Raw genomic sequence first — 23,284 nt, forward strand, 5'->3', positions numbered from 1 at the left:
GTAGTATTATATGTAAACTGTATTAAAAAATGGCGCTTCTTATGTTGTCATTCTCCGTGGGCTGCCTTGTCAGCTGTCAATCAAGCTGTCAATCAAAGTTAACCACGCCCTTATTGTCATACATTTTATATCTAAATACGATCTAATCTAACGAGTTAGAAAAAAATTCACCCCCCTCACAGTTGTCAGGCACTCGGAAGCTATCGAAAAATACAATAAAAGTCCATGGGACCAACCTGTAAAAACATGAATTTATGCTGTGAAAACGGACATTTTAACATGGGGGCTATGGACATTTGCTCCCTTTTGGGACCTGCCTCTAGCGGATTTTCGATGTATTGCAGTTTTTCGCACTTCCGGGTAGGCTTCATTTTTCAGATCAGAATGTTGCCGCTTGGCTTTGACGCGCTAACCACAGCTCATGATGCACAAGGGAACGTCTGCCAATTACACTAACTGCGTTAAAACGTATAATTTGTTTTAATTCAAATTACTTTAAATATTTAAAAACAGACATTTTCAAATTCCAAAGTTCGTAGAAGGTTCCTGTAAGACTGACTTACAAGTAAAATTTGGACAATACTTCCCTTCATTATATGGGATTAGAGGAGTGGCCTTTTCTTGGCTCCAGACTTATCTGAAGAATAGATCACAGTATGTCCACACTAATGGCATTGATTTCCAGCCGCTGACAATTACCTGCGGGCTGCCACAAGGGTCAGTGTTGGGTCCGTTTTTGTTTCTTATGTAGGCTATATAAACGATCTTTGTTTAGTTTCAAAAACATCAAACTTTATTTTATTTGCTGATGACACCAGCATGCTTAGTTGTGGTAAAAATTTAGAAGCATTGATAGATATAGTAGAAAAACAATTATCATTGTTAAAGAAGTGGTTTGATTCTAATAAGTTAACCCTTAATTTAAATAAAACCAAATTTATAGTTTTCGGAAATCGTGCCATTAATGTGTGTATAAATTTAAGAATAAATGATACTGAGATAGAACGAGTGAATGAAATAAAATTTCTTGGAGTATTTTTAAAAAATAAGCTTAGCTGGAAGCCCCATATAAACTAGGCAAAGCTATGTAAATCTCTTGCAATAATATCCAAAGTTAAAGAACTTTTAAATGAAAAAAATGTATATATTTTATACTGTTCCCTGGTTCTCCCGTACATGACCTATGGCCTAGAAGTTTGGGGAAATACTTATAAAACCAATCTTAATCCAATAAGTATCTTTCAAAAAAGAGCTATCCGCATTGTGAATAAAGTGGATTACAGGGCCCATACAAATGAGCTCTTCATTAAACTATAAGCACTAAAATTGAAGGATTTGGTCGAGTTTAAAACAGCACAATTTATGTATAATATAAGCCATAATAGGTCACCAGTGCATATCCAGGGATTGTTCCAAAAATGAGATTGTGTTTATAATTTCCGAAAGGAAGAAATGTTTCAAAAAACATATGTGAGAACGAGTGCAAAGCAGCATTGTGTTTCTTTTGTTGGGATTAATATGTGGAGTAAGTTGGACCAAGAGCTAAAAGACTGTAAAACCTTAATTCAATTTAAAATTCTTTTGAAGAAATCAATTATAAAAAAAATACATTGAGAAGGGATGCTAAGGATGTAAAATGTAAAAATGTATAACTTCATGTATAAGACATTGGCAGCTTTACTGATTATGTTTTGTAAATGCACTGGGATAGGCGCAATAAGCTTTTGGTTCTGCCTATTCCATTTCAGACTTTATGTTGATTTATGTCATAATTTGTTAAATGTTTAAATGTCTGAATAAAAATAAAATTGAAATCTGAATGTATGTAGCTAGCCTGTATTCAGAAAAATACTGTAATTCACCAAAAGGGTTTTTTTCATGTTCAAAATGGTTGTAGTATGTTCCTATTGACTAGACTGGCTTACTACAGGTGAAATTGTCCCAATACCTCCCTTCATGTAGCCTATTTACAGTAAACAATTATTCTTTTATACAAAAATTACTGTAATTAACCAAACAGGTTTTTGGTGACTTACTACAGGTGAATAATGCAAAATTTCATCTGACTTATCACTAGGAACGCACAACTTTTGGAACATGAATAGAAAAAAACAATTTACAGTAATTAAAAAAAATTGTACTGTTCAATCGAGATATTGGCTGGACATACAGTAGGCTAAGTCATTCTGCCCACTATTTACTATAACCTTGGAAGTATGTTCATTTGAATGAATGACTGGACGTTTATATTTTTTTGATTGTGAGTGGAATTTGCAGATGGTCCCTTTAGAAAATGCGGCGAATATCAAACCTAAAACTTACTTCACTGCGCTCTCGGACCGGTTGCTCTCCCATACACATGCAAAGTTAAACGCAACTGCAGAATTTCATGTTAAGCTTTTTCTTTTTAACAGGAAGGAAAATGCCATTAACTTGAAACGCCGCTCGTCGTGTTCATATGGCTCTTGTCTGTAGGCTATATAGTTTTCCTCCTATAGAGTATATTATAAAGAAAAAGCTTAACGTCAATGCAGTAAGACGGTGACATTTAAACTCAGTAGCCAATACACCTTATTGAACATGCAACGCGCTATTGCACATTAAGCGTTTTCTAATGGTTTTCTATGGGTGTTGTTCATAATCTGATGTAATCTGTTTGCCTCTATAAAGTATGCTTTATTAATAAGGTAGGCCTATATTGTGTACTAAATTTGGTGCTTCAATATCACTCTCATTAAGCGTCTTAAATGCGGAACGCTTGATTATGCTGCCGTTGTCTGTTTTAGCGGAATACTGCCATCTAGTGGTAGCAGGTTTACTCAGACATCTGTGTGTGGATCTACAAGGAGAAACCCGCGAAATGAAAGTCTCAAAATCCAAATGAATCAAATAGGATCGACTCAGAAACGAGTCAATGAATACACGCGTGTCACCTGATCCACACATGCACATCTTGTTGCATGCACAAATTCTGGCCTACATTAATACAAAATCGAGGTTTTGTATTTACAACTATGTCTCTATTTGTACAAAATGCTGCACATTCATGTGATTTTGGATTTTGCACACACAAGTTGTATTGTATTAGTTTAAATGTAGTGACGCACATTTGTGAATTTGTCAAATAGATGGGTAGTTGTGCACACATTAATAATTAGCACCAGGCCTATTCATTTGTAGTTGTTTGTGTGTGGGTTTTGAAATGCTTAAAAACCGCGAAAAGAAAGTCTCAAAATCCAAATGAATCAAATAAGATCGACTCAGAAAAGACGTCAATGAATGCACGCGCGTCACCTGATTCACACATGCACATCTTCTGTGTTGCATGCGCAAATTATGATACACTAATACAAAGGAAAACATTTGTATTCACAAAAATGTCTCTATTTTTACAAATTGCTTCACATTCATTCAATTTTGAATTTTGCACACGCAAGTTGAAAGGCATGGATAAAACATTTCTGCAACATGTATCAAGTTCATTGATAAGTGTGCTTGCACGTGTTAACCATTTTGATACTAAATTCATCCCATAGACAACTGACTGTTAAAAAATGTATTTGTAATTGAATTATTTAATCAAGAGAATGTAGTACTGTATGATGCTTCTGAAATAAAACTCAGAAAGATGTGATGAATTGAATTTGTAAATATGACATCTTATACAGGGCTGCCAACTTTTGAGTTTAGCTTGGAGTGAGAATTTTTTTTGGGGGGGGGGGTAATGTAAAAACAAATATTGCATCACAATAAGTGTAATTGTGAATGTCAAAACATTTGGTAACTAAATAGAATTTTATGAAGTTTAGTGACAACATGTTACAATGTTTACATTGTACAATGACTGGTAGGATACAGTTTTTATTATTGCTTGACAAAAATGTCAAGATTTCATTCCATTCTTGTGATTTGATTCCGATTTTGATTCAATATTGACTAATTTGGATACATGTATATTTAAAATTTTATTTAAAAAAAGAATCTCACCAAATGCTGTAAACATAGAGGGCCCAATCTGCTGGTATTATTAAAGGTTAAAAATAACAAATTAAATTAAATATAATGCAGTTTTTGTTATAATAACAATTATTTAATGACATAAGTAAAAATATAATAAATATGTAATATAGTGCTCAGCAAAATCTCCTCTCGAGCTATTTTTTCTATTCAATTAACATGCTATGGTCATTAAATGGCTCTCCTGAGGTAAATGTAACGTTATGTGACATAATTGTTCTCCTGCTGTTATATATTGACCTCTTTCAGTAGTTGAAAAACACTAATTGGTCGATATTATGTATACTTTCAGTAAGTTGTACTGCATCTTTAAATAAAAAAGTAACAGATGATCGGTTCACGTGCACTTGAACTGAGGCGCTCAGCGACCTGTCACGTCACATTTACAAGCGCCAAACTAGGGTGACCACCTGCTAATAAGCCCAAGGGGGGACAAGGGGTATGTTTCTGAGGGACAATGTGGGACACTGCCTGGCGCGGCGGTGCCCCCACCCCACGGGCAGACTCACTGATAGTGGTTTACCCATTTCTAGCACATACCACCTTACATGGTAATAATGCCCTATTCCCCTAAACATGAGTAATTTTTGATGTATGCTCATGAATAGGCCAACCAATGTGTATTTTTTTTCTAAATAAAGATTCATAATATTTTGAACATTCAATGAATTGACAGATGTACTTTCACTTAAGATTTACTATTTAATTTTATTTATTTTTCATTACAATTTATTCACTTTAAATAAATTATAATATAAAATTATAGGATTAACAGGAATTGTAGTTGCTCAACACCACAGGAACAGTAAAAAAAAAAAAGTATTTAAAAAAAATACGATTGACATCGTATTCCCCTCCATGTCCGATTGAGAAGGACGTTTTGCAAAGGTCACAAAAAGCCCTCTCGGTATCCCCCTCAACACCTTTCAGCCACAAATATTCATTTTCCCAGTCTTTCTTGTACCCACACCTTCTCTTTTTAATTGATGGTGACGGTGCCTCTCAGTCTCTTTCTCGAATTTTTCGAATTGGAAAGCGCGCATCTAAAAGTTCCTTCCTTCCCAGTGTGTCTGGTATGCGCGTGCGTGCGCTGTCATGACAACAACGAAAAAGTTGACAACAACCTAGTCAGCAGTTCAACTGAGGGGTGGGTGTGGCAACAATAGCGTGCTGAAATGTCAAGTAATGTTCGTTTGTCTGCTTGGGGCTCGAGGATATAGAGCGACCAACTTTTTTTTGAGCAAGTATAGATTATGCGTGACACGGTCTCAATTTGCGGGACGCATGAATTGGGCTTCAAACGCTGTGCGCGCACGCGCTACGCGGGACGGGTGGTCACCCTACGCCAAACGTATTTTTGTCTGAATTTCGAAATAAAATTGACGGAATCTAAGAGCTGATAATTAGTTTAATATTAAAAGTAGCCTACCTCTTTGCTCCGCAATTTTTCTGTGCGTGAGAAAATGGATGTGTGGCGTGAGAGCGTGTGAAAAGTGTCAATTGCGTGAGTCTCACGCTCAATGCGTGAGAGTTGGCAGCCCTGTCTTATACATCATGTACAGTCTGTATAAGTGTATGATTTAACTTTTACCCATAGTCTAGTGTAAAAATAAAAAAATAAATACATTGCAATAGGCCTATTGAATCACATTATTGTAGAAATGCAATTCTAAAAAATTGCAGTACATATCGTATCCAGCCCTCGTGTGTGTGTGTGTGTGTGTGTGTGTGTGAGTTTGAGAGAGAGAGAGTGTGTGTGTGTGTGTGTGCTTAATGTATTTGTAAACATTTTAAGGAACCCTCGCCAGCAGCCATATCACCCTGTAACCCAAGACTGGTTGCCCACTGAAGCTAAGCAGGGCTGAGCCTGGTTAGTACCTGGATGGGAGACCTCCTGAGAAAAACCAGGTTGCTGCTGGAAGAGGTGTTAGTGAGGCCAGCAGGGGGTGCTCACCCTGTGGTCTGTGTGGGTCCTAACGCCCCAGTGTAGTGACGGGGACACTATACTGTCAAAGAGCACCGTCCTTCGGATGAGACGTAAAACCGAGGTCCTGACTCTCTGTGGTCATTAAAAATCCCATGGCATTTCTCGTAAAGAGTAGGGGTGTAACCCCGGTGTCCTGGCCACATTCCACACATTGGCCCTTACCAATCATGGCCTCCTAATAATCCCCTTACATTGAATTGGCTCTATCACTCTCTCTCCTCTCTCCACCTATAACTGGTGTGTGGTGAGCGCACTGGCGCCGTTGTACTGTGGCTGCCGTCGCATCATCCAAGTGGATGCTGCACACTGGCGGTGGTTGAGGAGAGACCCCTGATATGATTGTAAAGCGCTTTGGGTGTACAGTAGTACATATGAAAGCACTATATAAATGCCTCATTCTATTCTTCTTAATATTAATGTAATTAATGTCCAATAAAGGCTGTATTAAAGCACTTAATGACATTTTCTGATTCTCTGTGACCTAATCTAGAGTGAGAACTATTTATGGTTAATACCTTGTTAACAAAGCATTATCTAACTCTTTACATAAGAGCTAATTAAACAATAATACTTGGTTAATTACAGTGACAGTGAACCAAGAATTTTCTAGTTGTATATAGTCTCTTAATATATTAACTACAGCTTATATACTATAACTATAGTATACGTATTATATACTATTCATTAACTATAAACTAATAGTTTGAAAATGATTTATAAGCGCTGTGTTACTGTATGCTTGTGATAAAGTGTTGCCATTATTTCAAACTGGTCGCATTAACCCCCTGAGGTCGGCTATCGCGCCGGCGCGATAGGCTCGTTTTTTTCCGTATGAGTGCAAAAAAAATAAATAATAATAATAATAATTTTTATCTTATATGCTTGTGTTATACATCAATCGATCCTGTTTAGTCTGTATTTTTTTTGTGTATGCTCATAATAAAAACAAAGTGTTGTGCTTTTCGCCAAATAAAGAAAAATAAACATGATGCGAGTTCTGCCTCCTCTCCGTCAGTGAAGTCAATTCTGAAACGCGTCCGAAAATGAACTGTAACTCAGCGAATACTCAGTCAAACAGGCATACAGTCGCACAGGCATGAAGCTTGAATTCTCTTCTTTTAAATGAAGTAATTTTTATAAAAAACAAATATTCACAGTTTATGTAATATGTATGCAAAGAGAGAGATGTCAGTCGTTCTCATCTCAGCTAATTAAGTTTTAATGTGCTCCGCCCACGGAGAGCGCGCGCTATTCAAACGCAAATGTGAGGCGATCCAAACAAACCTGTGAAACGCCCACATCAGCTGGATAACACACAGGAATAATACTATCTTGATAATAATCCTGCAAAAATTTACCTCAGAAGTTCTGGAAGTATCATTTCGAGGAGCAAACGGATCCCGCTGAGGAATACGTCAGTTCTATTTGCTTTGTTCTAATCTGAATGAATGAACGCACAGATGCGTGCTGTTGTGGAGCTACTACAGCTGGCAAAAATACTGTTTAAATATGAATCGCGTTACTATGAATGAATGAACGCACAGATGCGCGCTGTTGTGGAGCTACTACAGCTGGCAAAAATACTGTTTAAATATGAATCGCGTTACTATGAATGAATGAACGCACAGATGCGCGCTGTTGTGGAGCTACTACAGCTGGCAAAAATACTGTTTAAATATGAATCGTGTTACTATGAATGAATGAACGCACAGATGCGCGCTGTTGTGGAGCTACTACAGCTGGCAAAAATACTGTTTAAATATGAATCGCGTTACTATGAATGAATGAACGCACAGATGCGCGCTGTTGTGGAGCTACTACAGCTGGCAAAAATACTGTTTAAATATGAATCCCGTTACTATGAATGAATGAACGCACAGATGCGCGCTGTTGTGGAGCTACTACAGCTGGCAAAAATACTGTTTAAATATGAATCGCGTTACTATGAATGAATGAACGCACAGATGCGCGCTGTTGTGGAGCTACTACAGCTGGCAAAAATACTGTTTTAATATGAATCGCGAATACAAAGAAAGATTACACTGGAAATATTGTTACAATTTTAAATGTTGTTGTAATTGTATAACCTTAAAAAAAAAAATATATATATATATATATATATATATATATATATATATATATATATATATAAGGATAGATGTAAACAAAATCATTTTATTATGCTTTATTAGTGACACATTTGGGAAGAGAATATATTCCAAATCTGAAAATACAGTATGAGAACAATTAACTGCACAATTACTAGAAATGTTTACCTTGGATATTGTACAATTTGCAAGCAAAATTTGTGGAAAAAAGCAACAAACCAGTTATATATTGTCCTTGCATTCTTGTGGCTCAGTCACACACCTGAATGAAAGGCTCATTACGTATGCAGCCTCATTATGCGGGCCCCATTGTCTCCGCAGGTGTGAATCACGCCCACCCGCATATGGCCTTTCCAAACAAAAAGTGTTTTACAAGATTTAAATCAATGTATTGTGTTATGTGAATGATTAGGCAGGATGATTTTCACATAATTTTGAAGAAAAAATTCTAGGCAACGTCATCCATTAGTCAAAAGTCTTATTTACATATATTTAGAATGTGTTTTATGGCCTTATTTCAGAAACTTTAGTTTTTTGTTTTTGAAAAAACCATGCATAAACATTATTCTATCAAAAATACAAACATGTACATGCAAGTTGTTCACATATTATGGTAGCCCTGTTTGTGCTAAATAGAGTGAATTTACACCTTTGCCATTAATATGTTTATAAGCAACTGAAAAAACCACAAATGTCAGGGCATGTCAGAACATCTCAAGGACCCCAAAAACCCCTCAGACCCCAGAGGGTTAAGTTTAATTGTTCCTTTTGTATGTGATGGAGTGATTCTTCTTTTTCATAAATAACACAAAATAAACAAAGTAAAGATGAATTTGACTGATAGCATTATTTTTTTTTTTCAAGATTTCCATAGATATGGTGATATATTGTTATTGTGTGTTATTTTGGCCATGATAATCATGTAGTGATAAATCTGATATGGTGACAACCCTGGTTCAGGTGAAACACACACCACTTCCCTCTTTTCAGCTGCACACACACATTTTGAGGCAATGCTCAAGCTTTTACAAGGGTCTGTTTGCACAAGCATTAGAAGGCAAGTTGATTTACAGCAAACATTTGTAATTTAAAGGGATACTCCACTTTTTTTGGAAATAGGCTCATTTTACAACTCCCCCAGAGTTAAACAGTTGAGTCTTACCGTTTTCGAATCCATTCAGCCGAACTCCGGGTCTGGCAGTACCACTTTTAGCATAGCTTTGCTGCTGCTTCTTGATTATTACGCAGGAATGAGAGTATTGTTCCTAGCCATATCAGCCTAGAAAATCGCAACTTTACATTTTCCGCCGGTCTTAGTACACGATGTAACTACAGAAGAGTCAAGTTTTAAATAGGAAAAATATCGAAACTCTTTGGTCATTTTTTTGAGAGAGATGCTAATGGTCCTGTCCGATTCAATGATCTATGCTAAGCTATGCTAAAAGTGGTACCGCCAGACCCGGAGATCGGCTGAATGGATTCGAAAACGGTAAAACTCAACTGTTTAACTCTGGGGGAGTTGTAAAATGAGCCTATTTCCAAAAAAAGTGGAGTATCCCTTTAAAAAAACTCTTCACTGTATCCTGCATCTGTTGTTTGGTTTGTAGTTCGTCCGGTTTATTTAACTGTTAGTTTTAATAATATATGAAGATGTAAATGTTCCTCTTCAGGGAGACTCCTCACCGCTGCCTTCTACCGCCGGCAGGATCTGACAGTTCATGCTGGAATCTGTCGCTGAACCACCGGATGGGGCTTACACCAAAGATATATTGTATACACTATCTACTGTACATATTAATCCTTATTCACTCCGAGTCTTTATGGTTAAGATGATCTTACCCAGTGGTTAAATTGGGCCGGGGCTCTCCGGGGCTCAGCCCCGGCACATAAGCCTGCTCGTTTGTGCCATGATGTGCCTGTTTGCAGTCAGTTGCCTACTGGAAATTATGTCACAAAATTTGATAAAAGTGATGCCTTTGAAAACATATTTCTGATTATAAATGAAAGATTTTTGAAATGGCATGTCTATTTTGTCTCAGCGGAGCTGAGATGAGAACAATCGGAACACGGCCGTCTTGTTCAGCTGCTTAATCTCGTTGTCAGTCGACCATGATCGTGCACCGCTCGCGCATGCCATGCATCTAGGTAGGCTACTACTCAGAACTCCGACATGGATAAATGTACGTAGCAATATGTAATGAATGTTCCTGGGAGATCCGTAGTTGCGCGGGATGTGGAAGCGCGCAAAAGTTCCAGAACCTTCTACTGCCTTAAAAAAAAAAAAAAAAAACTCACAAGCTGCTGGTCGCCGCTGCAGCAACAGATCAATTTTGTCAAGTTCAGCACAACTGTGAATTACACTGCCAAAACCAAAAGTAGGCTAAATGTTATGTTCTGTGTCTCTCCACAGAACATAACATAACATATTCATTTTATTTTATTTTTCATGTTCGCATTTATGAGGAAAAACAATGTTACGGACGGGACAGTTCTCCGTTACGGACGTGACCGCTCTGAAAGCGGCACTAAAAGACTGTTTAAAACTTTCACTGAGACCTCAGGCTCAAACAGAAAGCAAGCCTTTCTTTAAAATTAATTTCGTTTTGTATTAATGATATCTTAATTTTAATCAATGTTTCACCAACCAATTGCCAGGATTTATATAGCCTAGCAGACAATAGATAGCCTAATCATGACATGGAGGCACCAGCGCGTGAACTGAAGTGCGTGACCTGAGAAATATCTATAGAAAGCTTGAAATGTCTTCTTTTAAACAGAACAATTCAAAACGAAAGAAAGCAGACTGCTGCTTGTGTAATCCGTATGAAATGTGCTTTTCTCTCTGCCGCGTTCACTACTGCGAAGATTGCGAGTCAGCATCGTCAACTTCATCTATGCAGGGCAATGACACAGAAAACAATTGTTTATTAATGAATAATTAACCCTCTGGGGTCTGAGCTGTTTTCTGGGCCCTGGAGGTGTTCTGACATGCTCTGACATTTGTGCTTATTTCTGTTACTTGTGACATTTTCATGGCTAAAGTCTAATTACACTGTATTCAGCACAAACTCTGCTACAATAATATATCAGCAGCATGTGTGTAAAAGTTTGTTGTTTTGAGATAATGACATTTATGCGTGGTTTGTGAAAATACAAAAAAAAATTCTCACTGAAATAAGGCCATGAAACCCATACTGATTATTTCTTCACAAGACTTTTGAAAATTGTATGACGTAGCCTAGAATATTTGCTCTAAAACTATGTGAAAATCACACTGACTGCTCATTCAGAGAAGACAATATATTGATTTAAAATTTTTACGACGTGTTTTGTGTGAAAAAGCTTTATGCGGGAGCTCATTAATATGTAATCTTTTCACACCTGAGAAAGACAAAGACCCTCCCCTAACGGCCCTATTAGGAGCTATCAGGCCCTGTCATTCTGAGCAACCTTGCACAAAGAATGAGGAGATTTAAAAAAGAATGGCTTTTAGATATTTTGGATTTATTTACAACACAACATAATCCAAAGATACACAACAAATGACAAAAAAGCACTCATTAAAAACAATGATCCAAAGACAGAGACCTTTGTGCCATTCCTAAAAACATTGTACATACCTTTCATTTCCAAGGTGTTTGATTTTCACTTTACCATGTTCATGAACAGAGACTCATGTGAATGTTGAAGTCAGCAGTACTCAGTGGCATCTGGGCCCTGAAAGAAAAAAAAAGTGAACATACTGATATCAAGAGAAATGCCTGCACGATTTTGGGAATAAATTTTAGATTTTTCTGGTTAAAATTGCTTTTTAAAATTCACAGAATACACACACACACACACACATAAATGTTTCCAACAATATATAATATAATGAACACCAGGTTTGTTGTGCCTTGTAGGCATAGGCTATGCGCAGTGCTGCATAAAATAATAATAACAATAACATAGCAGCCTGTAAATCTTCCAAAATATTTCAGTAACAACTAAGCTAGAGAAAAATATATTGATTATCATGTTACTTCAAATGTTTCCATTCATTATGATGATATGAAATGAGATAATAGTAAAAACATGAAGCCGTTTGGTGCTTTTCAAACGCGATCGCGATCCAAAATATGATGCATTCAAAATATGATACATTCAAACGCGATCGCGCTCAAATATAAAACATTATGGTTACCATATACATATCTACATTTGAGCAGATATCCACAAACACAGTAACAGTAAACATGGGTCTAAATATTATAATATTCACCATATATCTAGCAACAGTTCAACTGCAATGTGAAATTTATGCAACAATAACAAACTAATATGTAAGAATTTCTTACCTTACATCTTTCTTGTCTTCAAATCGCGTTCTTCTTCTTCTGAGGTAGCCTAAATCCAATGTAAGCTCACGGCGTGTCTTTCAAACTCGATGAAAAGCAGAGACTTGTGAAGTGTTTTGGTGTTTTGTTTTTGAGGTAATGAGCGCGATCGCGTTCCATGTGGAGATTTGCATGTCAATCTCTTTTGCGCGAGTGGGCGTGTTCAAATTAAAAATAATTAGGAAGCGTTTGAGAAGCTGGACATCTTGTTGGTTTTATACAAATTACTTAAACAGAGAATATTTGTTTTCAGTTTGAATCCGATCATTTAAAAGTACACACTTAAATGTTTATAAAGGTATATGGCTCATAAATGTGTGACAAGTATTCGCTGAGTTTTATTTCAGTTTATAGACGTAAAATAGACGTTAAAATGTCTCCCTGATATATTTTCCATATTCATAATCATTACTTTTGCCGGTTCTAAGTGACAGCTTTTAGGTGCTTTATTGGCAGCGCCACCCTTACCCCTCATTTACACTGAACACGTCTGCGGCGCATTACGGCTGCGACACGGCTACCGGAGCTGATCGCGCCCATTCTAGTCAATGCTTGTGTTTACACCGGCAGCGACGCGGCGCGTTTCAGAAGATTCCCAGAAGCGGGTCTCCGCGCCGCTTCGCTAAATATAGGCGCCTAGTCTATTTTTGACGGACGCGCATCCAAGTCGCACCGGAAATACAAAATAAAAGTAAAAAAAACATTGTCAAATTCAAAATAAACACCCTGTGCAAACTCCCAAACGTATTACACACCAATATCCTTGATAGAAACCATAGACTGTATGGTAGAAACCCAAAAATCATGAAAAACCACGTCGGACAGGCAAATCACGTGGTCTCGCGCATCCAGTCGCTCCGCTTCTGAAATGCTCCTGGTGTGAGTTGGCACCGCGTGGAGAACGGAATAAAACCTTGTCGCAGACGTAATGCACCGCACACGTGTGCAGTGTAAATGAGGGGTTAGGCTTGTTACATGAACGCGTCACCGCATCAGCACAGAAAACAGGAGATTTTTTCAACCCCTGTTTTGGCAGGGGAAAAACTGATCAGAAAATGTAACGAAACATTGTAGAAATGTAGAAAATGTGGAGTAGAAAGTATAATAATTGCTGCAAAATGTAACAAACTAAAAGTCAAAAGTAGGCCTATGCACTATTGATTCTACTTAAGTAAAGTACAGATAGGTAAAGATACAACTACGTGAAAAATGTAGCCTACTTCAGTAAAGTAACAAAGTAGGCTATTTGCACTTCGTTACATTCCACCACTGCTGATTAACAGTAATGTAAATGCTAAATGTCCAAATACCTGTTGATACTACAACAATGCAAAGTATAGGCTATGCTCTTAACCTTGCAGTTTTTCACATATCATGTAAGACTCAATTTCTCAATTTCTTTGCACAAAACTCTCCAGAAAATACCATTTAATGGTTTATTTTATTTTTTTTAATTCACGGGGGGGGGGGGGGGGGGCATACCCCCGGACCCCCCTAGGGAGAGTCCCCCCACATAATAAATCCCAATTTAACCCCTGATCTTACCACAGTATCTCCAGTTTACAGTGAGGATTCGCCAGTACAGCAGAGAACAGCTTCACTCCTGAGTCTCCTAGTTTGTTCTTAGACAGACCCAGTGTTTTCAGGTGTGAGGGGTTTGATCTCAGAGCTGAAGCCAGAGCAGCACAACCTTCATCTGTGACACCACAATCACTCAACCTGTAGAGAACAACTGACACACATTAAGCCTATATCCAGAGATAATGCTGTCAATATGTAATATATACAAATATTCATTAGAAACAAGTGGTTAAACACATCAGTTAGGATTAGGGGATTCAATATACAGTTTGTACAGTATAAAAATCATTATTTCTATGGAAAATACCCATAAAACATGAAAACACAATGTGTGTATGTTATGGTGTGTGTGTGTAATTAATGTATTTGTAAACATTTTAAGGAACTTGTGTGTGTTCGGACTGGGAGAAAAAAACCACTCACCAAACTATCGCAAATTGTTGGGTCACGATTTTAAAATAGTTTTTTTTTTTTTTTTGTTCTAGAATCAATATTGATTCAAATTAAATTCCTTTAGTGTTGTCCTTGCTTATAGACGAGGTTGAAAGAAGTTAGCCACTTTTGTTCCAACAGAGGATGGAAGGTGTCGTTATCTATGTGTGTCGTATTACCCATTTCAAGTGAGAGAGACATAAGACAGTACAGCTGCACGATTCATCTTTAAAATACTGTGATCTCCATTCAAACACCCACACAATCTTCTTCCATTCCGTCTGTATATTAAACCTTTGACAAAATCATATCGCAACATTTTAAATCTGTGTTGCCGTTCTTCTGACCCAGAGAGAATTGTCATGAAACAGCTTAAATAGAAGTACTGGGATAAAAGTAGGGTTGGGAATCGTAAGAAATTTTCCGGTTCCGGTTCCGGTTCCGGTTCCAATTCCGGTTTCGGTTCCCATTCAATAAAATTATTAAAACAACTAATAAAACATAGTAGTAAGGGGAAAATGCGCAATCCTTTGTGCATTTATTTCTTATACTTGTCAAATGAGTTTAACAGACTGAAGGAAAATAAACATTTCTGCATTCTCTAGGAGAATTTGGGACCTCTCCTATAGCTTTTAGTATCTCCAGCAGTGGAGAATACCCTCTCAGAAAGGGTAGAAAGGGTAGGCTAACGTTACTCTGCAGCGGTGCCGACCCGACCGGTGTAAAGTAGTCCGAGTCTACCGGACTACACGCTTACCGTAGTGATTCAGGATAAGACAAAAACACGGTTTGAAAAAAGGCATTCATGGTGTACTCGCTCATTATATAAATTTTGTAAATTCTGAACATAAAAAGGTTACAGACTGCAGCTTTAACAGTCGGAATGTTTTGAAGCATAGATGTAATTGATACACTCGTTATTTGAAGCGACTTTCAAAAGGTGATTTACTCTGTTTTGGTTACTACCGCAGACATCAGTGTTTATACTCAAACTATAAACTTTTATCTCAGTACTTCTGTGATCATTTGAATATTTGTAACACAGAAATATCGATACTGTGTGGTTGAAAAGACTGTGAAAGTAAAGTTGTTTCATATCGAAAACTGCTCTCTCAACGACAGCACAAACAGATTTGTATGTTCTGGTGTGAAGTTTTTGTCATTTAGGAATAAGATCGCGTAGGTGTTTGAATCGAGATCGAGATCGTTTAAAGATTAATCTTGCAGCTCTACTGTCTTTATACTCTCTCTCTCTCTCTCTGCATTTATATCTGACGCAAAACATATATGAGTAGCGCGAGGGCCAGTACATTCATTACCTACTATTTTAATATTCATGAGGTGTACGTCGCTATTAAAGGATAAGCTCCCAGCACTTCGCCCACACATCGCACCAGAACCGTTTTCGGAACCGAAACTTCGCACGGTTCCGGTATTTTTCAAAAACACAAACGGTTCTGTATAAGAACTGATTTTCGGTTCCCAACCCTAGATAAAAGTTTAAAGTTCAAATATAAACACTGATGTCTATGTTAGCGATCAGCTTTTAAATTAGTAAATCAGCCTTTGATAGAAACAATCGCAAATCGCAATTCTTAAAAATCGCAAAACATATTCTATCGGCACCCAAGTATCGTGATAACATCGAATCAGGAGATAGGTGCATTGTCCCAGCCCTAGTGTGTGTGTGTGTGTCTGTACATTTGTGAGCTTAATGTATTTGTAAACATTTTGAGTGAATTGCTTAAAGTTATTGAAACTTTAGAGTGATTAACCCTCTGGGGTCGGCAAACGCGCCAGCATTTTTTACGTGAAAAAACACCCATCTTGCTTCTTGTGCGCGCGCTAATTTTTTTAATGACTTTATACAAGTTTCAAAATTATGTAATCGGGTCACATGACAATGTTAAGTGCTTACAATCTTGCATATTAAGATATTAAGTATTTCTTATGGCCAGTTAGATTGGTATATGCTGTACTTCATGGATTCATGTATTAAAGGTCCCATTGCATGAATATTTTAACCTTAACATGAGTTTCCCTAGCCTGCCTATCATTAGTGAGAGTGTCTTTGCCACGGACATGACCTGTTATGCTTTTTATTCTTAACCCTCTGGGGACCACAAACGCGCCCGCGCGTTTTGCTCGGTTTTTTTTTTTAGCAATGAAAATAAACACTAAATGCTCTGTTAATTTTGATCTTTCATTTTCATGTAATACATCAATCGATCCTGTTCAGTTTCTATTTTTTTTCTGTATACTCACAATAAAAATAAAGTGTTTTGCTTTTTGACAAATAAAGAAAAATTAACATGATGCGATTTCTGCCTTCTCTCTGTCAGTAAACTCCCATTTGAAACGCGTTCGAAAATGATCTATAACTCCGCGAAAATTCAGTCAAACAGGCAAACAGACCCACGGGCATAAAACTTGAGATCGCATCTTTTAAATGAAGTCATTTATATAAAAAACAAATATTATCAGCTTCTGTAATCTGTATAAAAAGAGAGCGACTCCTGTCGAGCTCATTACGAGCTAATTCACAGTAATTTGACCACTCCCCGGAGAGCGCGTGCTATTCAAACGCAAATTCTGAGAACTATTTCAGAGCTGTGAAACGCCCACATCAGCTGTAAACAAAGCGCGTCGCGACTCCTCGCGAGTGAGACATTATAGCCTACCTTATGGAGAAAAGTTTCCTCAGAACAGTGCTGATATGAGGAGCAATATCTCCAGATATGAGGAGCAGATTCCGCTGAGGAGTGAGGTAGGCTGTTTTCTTTTCTCACGTGTGGAATAACGTTATGGAATAACGTTAGTGTAGGCCTATGTAAACCGCAAAAAGATGAATCGCATTTCTATAATATGACTCGCCTTTCTGTGAGATGAATGAAGGGGACATATTTGTAAAGACTGTTTAGCCTAAATATGAATCGCGCGTCTGTGTGTGAAAGAATAAACTGCTTTGCTATAGCCTACTGAGATGAGTAAAAATCGACTGGAATATGTTGAAATAAAATGTATTTGTATAAGCAACATATTAAACTGCAAAAAAAAAATACTATTTTTGTCAAAAATAAATTCATAGACTAAGATGTTAGATGTTCCAATGTTGGCTATATTCAAACTAATGAATACATATGATAAAATGTAGGCCTATAATCTTTTTTTTTTTTTTTTTTTTTTACAAAGAAAGAGTACACTTGAAATATTGTTGAAATTGTAATTATTGTTGTAACTGTAACATTTTTAATAAAATAGCAAAACATATTTACAAGAGAGATGTAAGCGAAATCTTAAATGGTCAATATAAGTCTTCTTCTAAATACATCTTTTGTCCTTGCATTGTGGCTCAGTCAGTGTCACACCTGAATGAATGGCTAATTATGCAGAGTGGGTGGGACATTGTAATCTAAGGTGTAAACTGCTCCTCCCCCTCGCATATTGGCTTTCCAAGCAAAACCTGTTTTACACCATTTAAATCAATGTATTTTTTTTTGTGAACGATAAAGCAAGACTATTTTCACATAATTTTGAAGCTAGAACTCAAAGGGACAACATCCATTAGTCAAAAGTCTTGTGGACACATATTTAATATGTGTTTTGTGGTCTTAATTCAGCAACTTTCATTTTAATTTTTTCCAATAACCACGCATAAACATTATTCTCTTAAAAATACAAACATCTACATACACGTTGCTCGCATATTATGGTAGCCCTGTTTGTGCTATATAGAGTGAATTTACACCTTTGCCATTAACATGTTTATAAATAACTGAAAAAAGCACAAATGTCAAGGCATGTCAGAACATCTCAAGGACCCCAAAAACAGCTTGGTCCCCAGAGGATTAATCACTCTCTAATTTATTTTATACAGTTTAAAGGTGCCATGTGTCAGAACTGAGGTAAAAATATCCAAAAATGAGCTACACGCATCAAAAGAATGAGAAGAAATAAGGGCGATGATGTCATTAAAAAAATGACAAGTTATAGTGCTGCAGAGATATCAACCTGAATTAGCATTAGCATTACTAGCCACGGCCCGACAGGTGTCGTAATACCAGTTTCGGCCATGGGAGGCGGTATGCGGGCAACATAACCACCAGCCAAACATGCAATACATGAATAACTCGCACGGCTTGTGGGCGTACTTGAACCTGATGTCAATCGTGTGGAAAGTACAGCCCACTACTACATTTCAGTTCAGGGAAGAGAGCGGAAGAATGGTTGAAGCCCTTGGCAAGAGACCCCTACCACCACCACAACCACCCGCTGCAGGGAAAAAAACCGCGCTCGGAATCACAAATAAAATCAGATAAGAAAAGGAGCCGAACCCGAGTAAATATTGGCACTGCTTTCCATCGCTGGAGACAACTGATGGACATGAAAGAAATGAGGTTCGACTCCGAACTTGCAACATTTCTTTTGGATTGGTAAGTAAGATGCTGTTAGTATTTCGCTAGAAGTTTGTTTTATATGTTTGTGTAGTTTTTTCGGGAAGTTATAACATAGAAATGTATCGAAGGCTGTTCTGTAAACGTGCTAATGTTAGCGATGGCTAACTGTTAGCGTTTCATAGTTAGCTCTACCCACAGATCCGATCCGGTTTTCACCTGTTATCTACCAGAGCCCGTCTCTACCAAGCTGATGCTAAAATGTAACATTACCTAAGAAGCTTGAAATGTCTTCGATGATAATGAACCCCAAATGGACGCACGCAGTGTCCGAAACTAACACCCGCCAAGCCAAGCGCCAAATGCGGGTAGATTTTATGTTTGGCGAGTAAATCTCAAAAGGCTATCCGCCACACTGGCGGGTGAATGTTCATACCAAAATATGAAATTTTAAGCGCTCTTCTGCCTCTAAGAACGAGCAGAGAGAGAGAGAGAGAGAGACCCGGCCGCGCGCGCGCACTCACTCACTATTTAGAGCGGTCAAGTTTCCCCGTACTTTTTGACAAGCGTCCTTGACAGGGCGGCCAGAGCTTCTTTGCTGCTCAAGTCGGCGGCGGTGACAACTTTATTTAATGATACAAGTAAAAATATAATAAATATGTAGTATTGTAATATAGTACACATATATAGCACAATACTCTCTATAGCTCTTTTTTTTCTTGCCAACTACGTGACCTATATTATGTTTATTAAATGGCTTTCCTGAGGTAAATGTGACATAATTGTTCTCCAGCTATGTTATTGACCTCTTCACGCTGATAAAAACACTGATTGATCGATATTATGTATGAGTAATACATTTTGGTAAGTTGTAGCCTACTGTATCTTTCAACAGTGTTCGTGTTTTTTTTACTATTAGCTAGTAGAGATGATCGGTTCACGTGCAATCTGTCGTGTAACATTTACAAGCGCCAAAACGGAATTTATTGTTTGAATTGCGTAATAAAATTGACAGAATCTGAGAGCTGAGATTGGCTCGGCTTCGGCTATGGCTCTAGGGTCGTTGTGAAGGTAGGGGCGGAGCATAGAGACTATGCCGTTTCTCGTTTGTTACTCTAGAGTAGACCAATTCACTTTCTGGAGGTATACTGCCCCCATCTGGTATGGAATGTGGAGTATGACTTGATTTTTTGCCAGACATAACACATGGCACCTTTAAGTAGCAGTAACCTCTGCCAAATAATTCTGATATTTTAATAATATTGTTCGTTCATTGGCCACTTAAAAGTACAAACTATATTATATTTTTTCCAGGGATTAAAAAGAATAATATTAATCCACCGGTTCACTCCGAGCAGAATCAGTCACCTATTTTAACGTTTCTGTTCCTGCGTGTCTTCTGTATTATTAACGTTACGAAACCGGTTTGATTAGAAACACCTTGGAAAAAATACAGATTAATAACATTATTTTGTTTTACTTTTTTGTAGCCTAGTTTATAATAATAATAATAATAATATTTAGGCTATAATACTACTACTAAAAATTTCTCTTTTCTTTTCTTTTTTTTAATGCCATGCCAGCTTCTATGGATATATATTCAAGGCGAGAAACAGGTTATTTATTTATTTATTTAAATAAAACTAAATAAGATGCCAAACGAATTAATTTAAAGTGAAAAAGCCTACATTTCTCATTCGGCACGAATCCAAATGTTTCATTATTTGTGAATCAAGCTAAACTATCAGGCCTATTATGTAGGCTAAGCTTTGTACCTGGCATTATTGACGTAAAATATCATTTTTCCCATATAACAGCACAGTGAGGCGGTGGTCACGCTAAACTTCACAGATTATATTACAGACTATTCAAATTGAGTGGTGTAACATTTTATATGTTTGGTTGACTGTATTTTATTGTAATAATGAATAGGCTGTGATATCAAGTTAGCAATTCAAGATTTGTGTGTGTGTGTGTGTGTGTGAGGCGGCGGCACGACCACTGGATTTTTTCCTTCCAAGAGAGTAAACTCTTACTCTGTAATTTATGGTCGTACAGATAAAAGTAAGACATAATTTATACATTTACAAAAGATATTCAGATTTTGTAAAATAACGAAAACAAATGGAATGTCTCTGTTTCCTTTATAGATTTTTGGAGCGCGCCACAATGAACTGAAACTCAGCACGTTTTCTTTCGTTTTTTAATCTGTAATATTTAAGTGAAATATATTTCAGCCTTTTTTAGAAGAATCTGTCTAATGTTTATTTTTCCCAACAAAACATCAAATAAATAGAAATAAAAAGGTTTTAGTTTAATTCAATTAACACAAAAATACAACAATGTTTTCCAGGACTGGAAAATTGGTCTTTCATTTTCCAGGTTTTCCAGGTTTTCCAGGACGCGTGGGAACCCTGGATCATACATTTACACTATAGATTTTTGTGTGTGTGTTTTGTGGCATTACACTGCAGTTTTTAGCTTCTACATTCCAGTGTGTCCAGCCTGATTCTTAACCACAACTGGAATAACTTTATGTTATTATGCCTATTTATGTATTTGTATTATATATTCAGAAGTCTCAACCTAATAGTTCAGCCTGATCTCAAGGCAGTTTGTATGGTGGTGCATTGCTGCCATATACATATTATTTTTTCCACTCAATTATGTCGTAATAACGAGAAGAAAACAGAGATCCCAGAGATTCGGCAGACAAGCAGCAAGACATTCTCAATCATCCTTTGAGGTATACATTTGATCACTTGAATGATGTTTTGAATAGTTTGGCCATGGGACCCACATTTCCCCATGGTCATCAAGCCCCACCTTTTTAGGAATTATACAGGTCTATTATAATACATTTGTTTACACAAAAATTGTTGACACACAAGTTCTGTCCCCCTTTACTTAACATACAAAAAAAAAAAAATTGTAAGAATATGACAAATACTGATAAACAGTAGGCACTGCGAGGTTAAGCTATATAGCAGTCCCAAACTAGTTTTTGAGCCACCACAGTAATATAAAATTATACAAAATAACCACTAAGTGGCATTTTGTTATGGAAACAACAACAATTAGGCTACCATGGTGATACACAATACTTAGAAGAACTTAACTTACTAATTTACGACGTTGCATGCTCGTGCATTTGCGCGTGCAATTGAAGAGTGCGCGCTACTGCAGTATAGCGGCTGAGAGAACAGGACAGGAAAGTCAGTTTTTCTGAGGTGAGAGACTTTGCGCTGCTTGTTGTCTTTGCGCTGCTGCTGGCGCGTCACAGATAGGCAGACTGAATCGAGTAACGTTTAACGCCTTTATCATTTAAAGTGCTAAGAAAAAACATCCATATAAAGTCTGACGTGCTTAAATCCAATGCGTTATTTCCTAGTATCGATACAATCGATTCATTGCATTTTAAAACGATATTAGATCGATAAATGCCGTCCGGAAGGCCAACTTGCCGAGCACAGATCGATGTAGTTGGATCATAGGAATATAAATCGATACATCGATGTAGTTGATGAATCGTTACACCCCTATTCATGATCCTTCACGCCCCCACGCATATTGCCTTTCCAAACAAAACATGTCTTACAAAATTTAAATCAATGTATTGTTTTATGTGAATGATTAGGCAGGATGATTTTCAGATCATTATGAAGCAAAAACTGTAGGCGACAACATCCATTAGTCAAAAGTCTTGTGGACACATATTTAGTATGTGTTTTGTGGCCTTATTTCAGAAACTTTTAATTTTTTGTTTTTTCAATAACCATGCATAAACATTATTCTCTCAAAAATACAAACATGTACATACATGTCGCTCACATATTATGTGAGTGTAATGACACCTTTACCATTAATGTTTATAAACAACTGAAAAAGGCACAAATGTCAGGGCATGTCAAAACATCTCAAGTCTGTTTAGTAAATCATATTTTATCCATTCCAGAAGCCATATTTGAGCACACACACATACATGTAGATTCATTTAAATGTTAAGGGGAAGATTCAAAAAGAGAAACTGGATCTGTGAATTCTCACAGAATCAAAATTTAATTAATATCTTGCTACTCAGTCAGAATCTTATTAACCTGGAGTCCCAGTCTCTGTCACAATAATCATATATGTAATGTTTTAGGCCTATTGGCAGACATTTGTTTAAAATGTAGGCAATGGCATGTAAAAGAACCTTTTTTCCATATCCACTTAAGTTTCTCAGCTTGCACTCTAGTAACATTTGTGTGGTCCAGGTAGCTTTGCATAAAAAATGGTTGTCATTCACAAGGCTACTTTTACTTTTATACTTTAAGTAAATTTCCAAACCTGTACTTACTTTTACTAGAGTAAAGAAGTTAAATCAGTACTTCTACTTTTACCAGAGTA

The 23,284-nt window shown here is 37.0% G+C and overlaps 2 protein-coding genes across 6 annotated transcripts in view; both read right to left on the minus strand.

Annotated features, from left to right (window-relative positions):
• LOC307159014 (NACHT, LRR and PYD domains-containing protein 3-like) overlaps positions 1–23,284 on the minus strand; it is a 322,697-nt gene that overhangs the window by 202,152 nt on the left and 97,261 nt on the right. The gene's annotated exons all lie outside the window — the stretch shown is intronic.
• Positions 1–23,284, minus strand: part of LOC307159016 (NLR family CARD domain-containing protein 3-like) — a 73,150-nt gene that overhangs the window by 18,460 nt on the left and 31,406 nt on the right. For all 5 annotated transcript variants that reach the window (XM_079872100.1, XM_079872101.1, XM_079872099.1 and 2 more), the window contains one exon: positions 14,034–14,207. In XM_079872100.1, the coding sequence (XP_079728226.1) occupies positions 14,034–14,207 (174 nt within the window). The remainder of the gene's footprint in view (positions 1–14,033; positions 14,208–23,284) is intronic.

This window comes from Squalius cephalus, assembly GCF_949319135.1.
Source record: "Squalius cephalus genome assembly, chromosome: 5".
NCBI lineage: Eukaryota > Metazoa > Chordata > Actinopteri > Cypriniformes > Leuciscidae > Squalius > Squalius cephalus.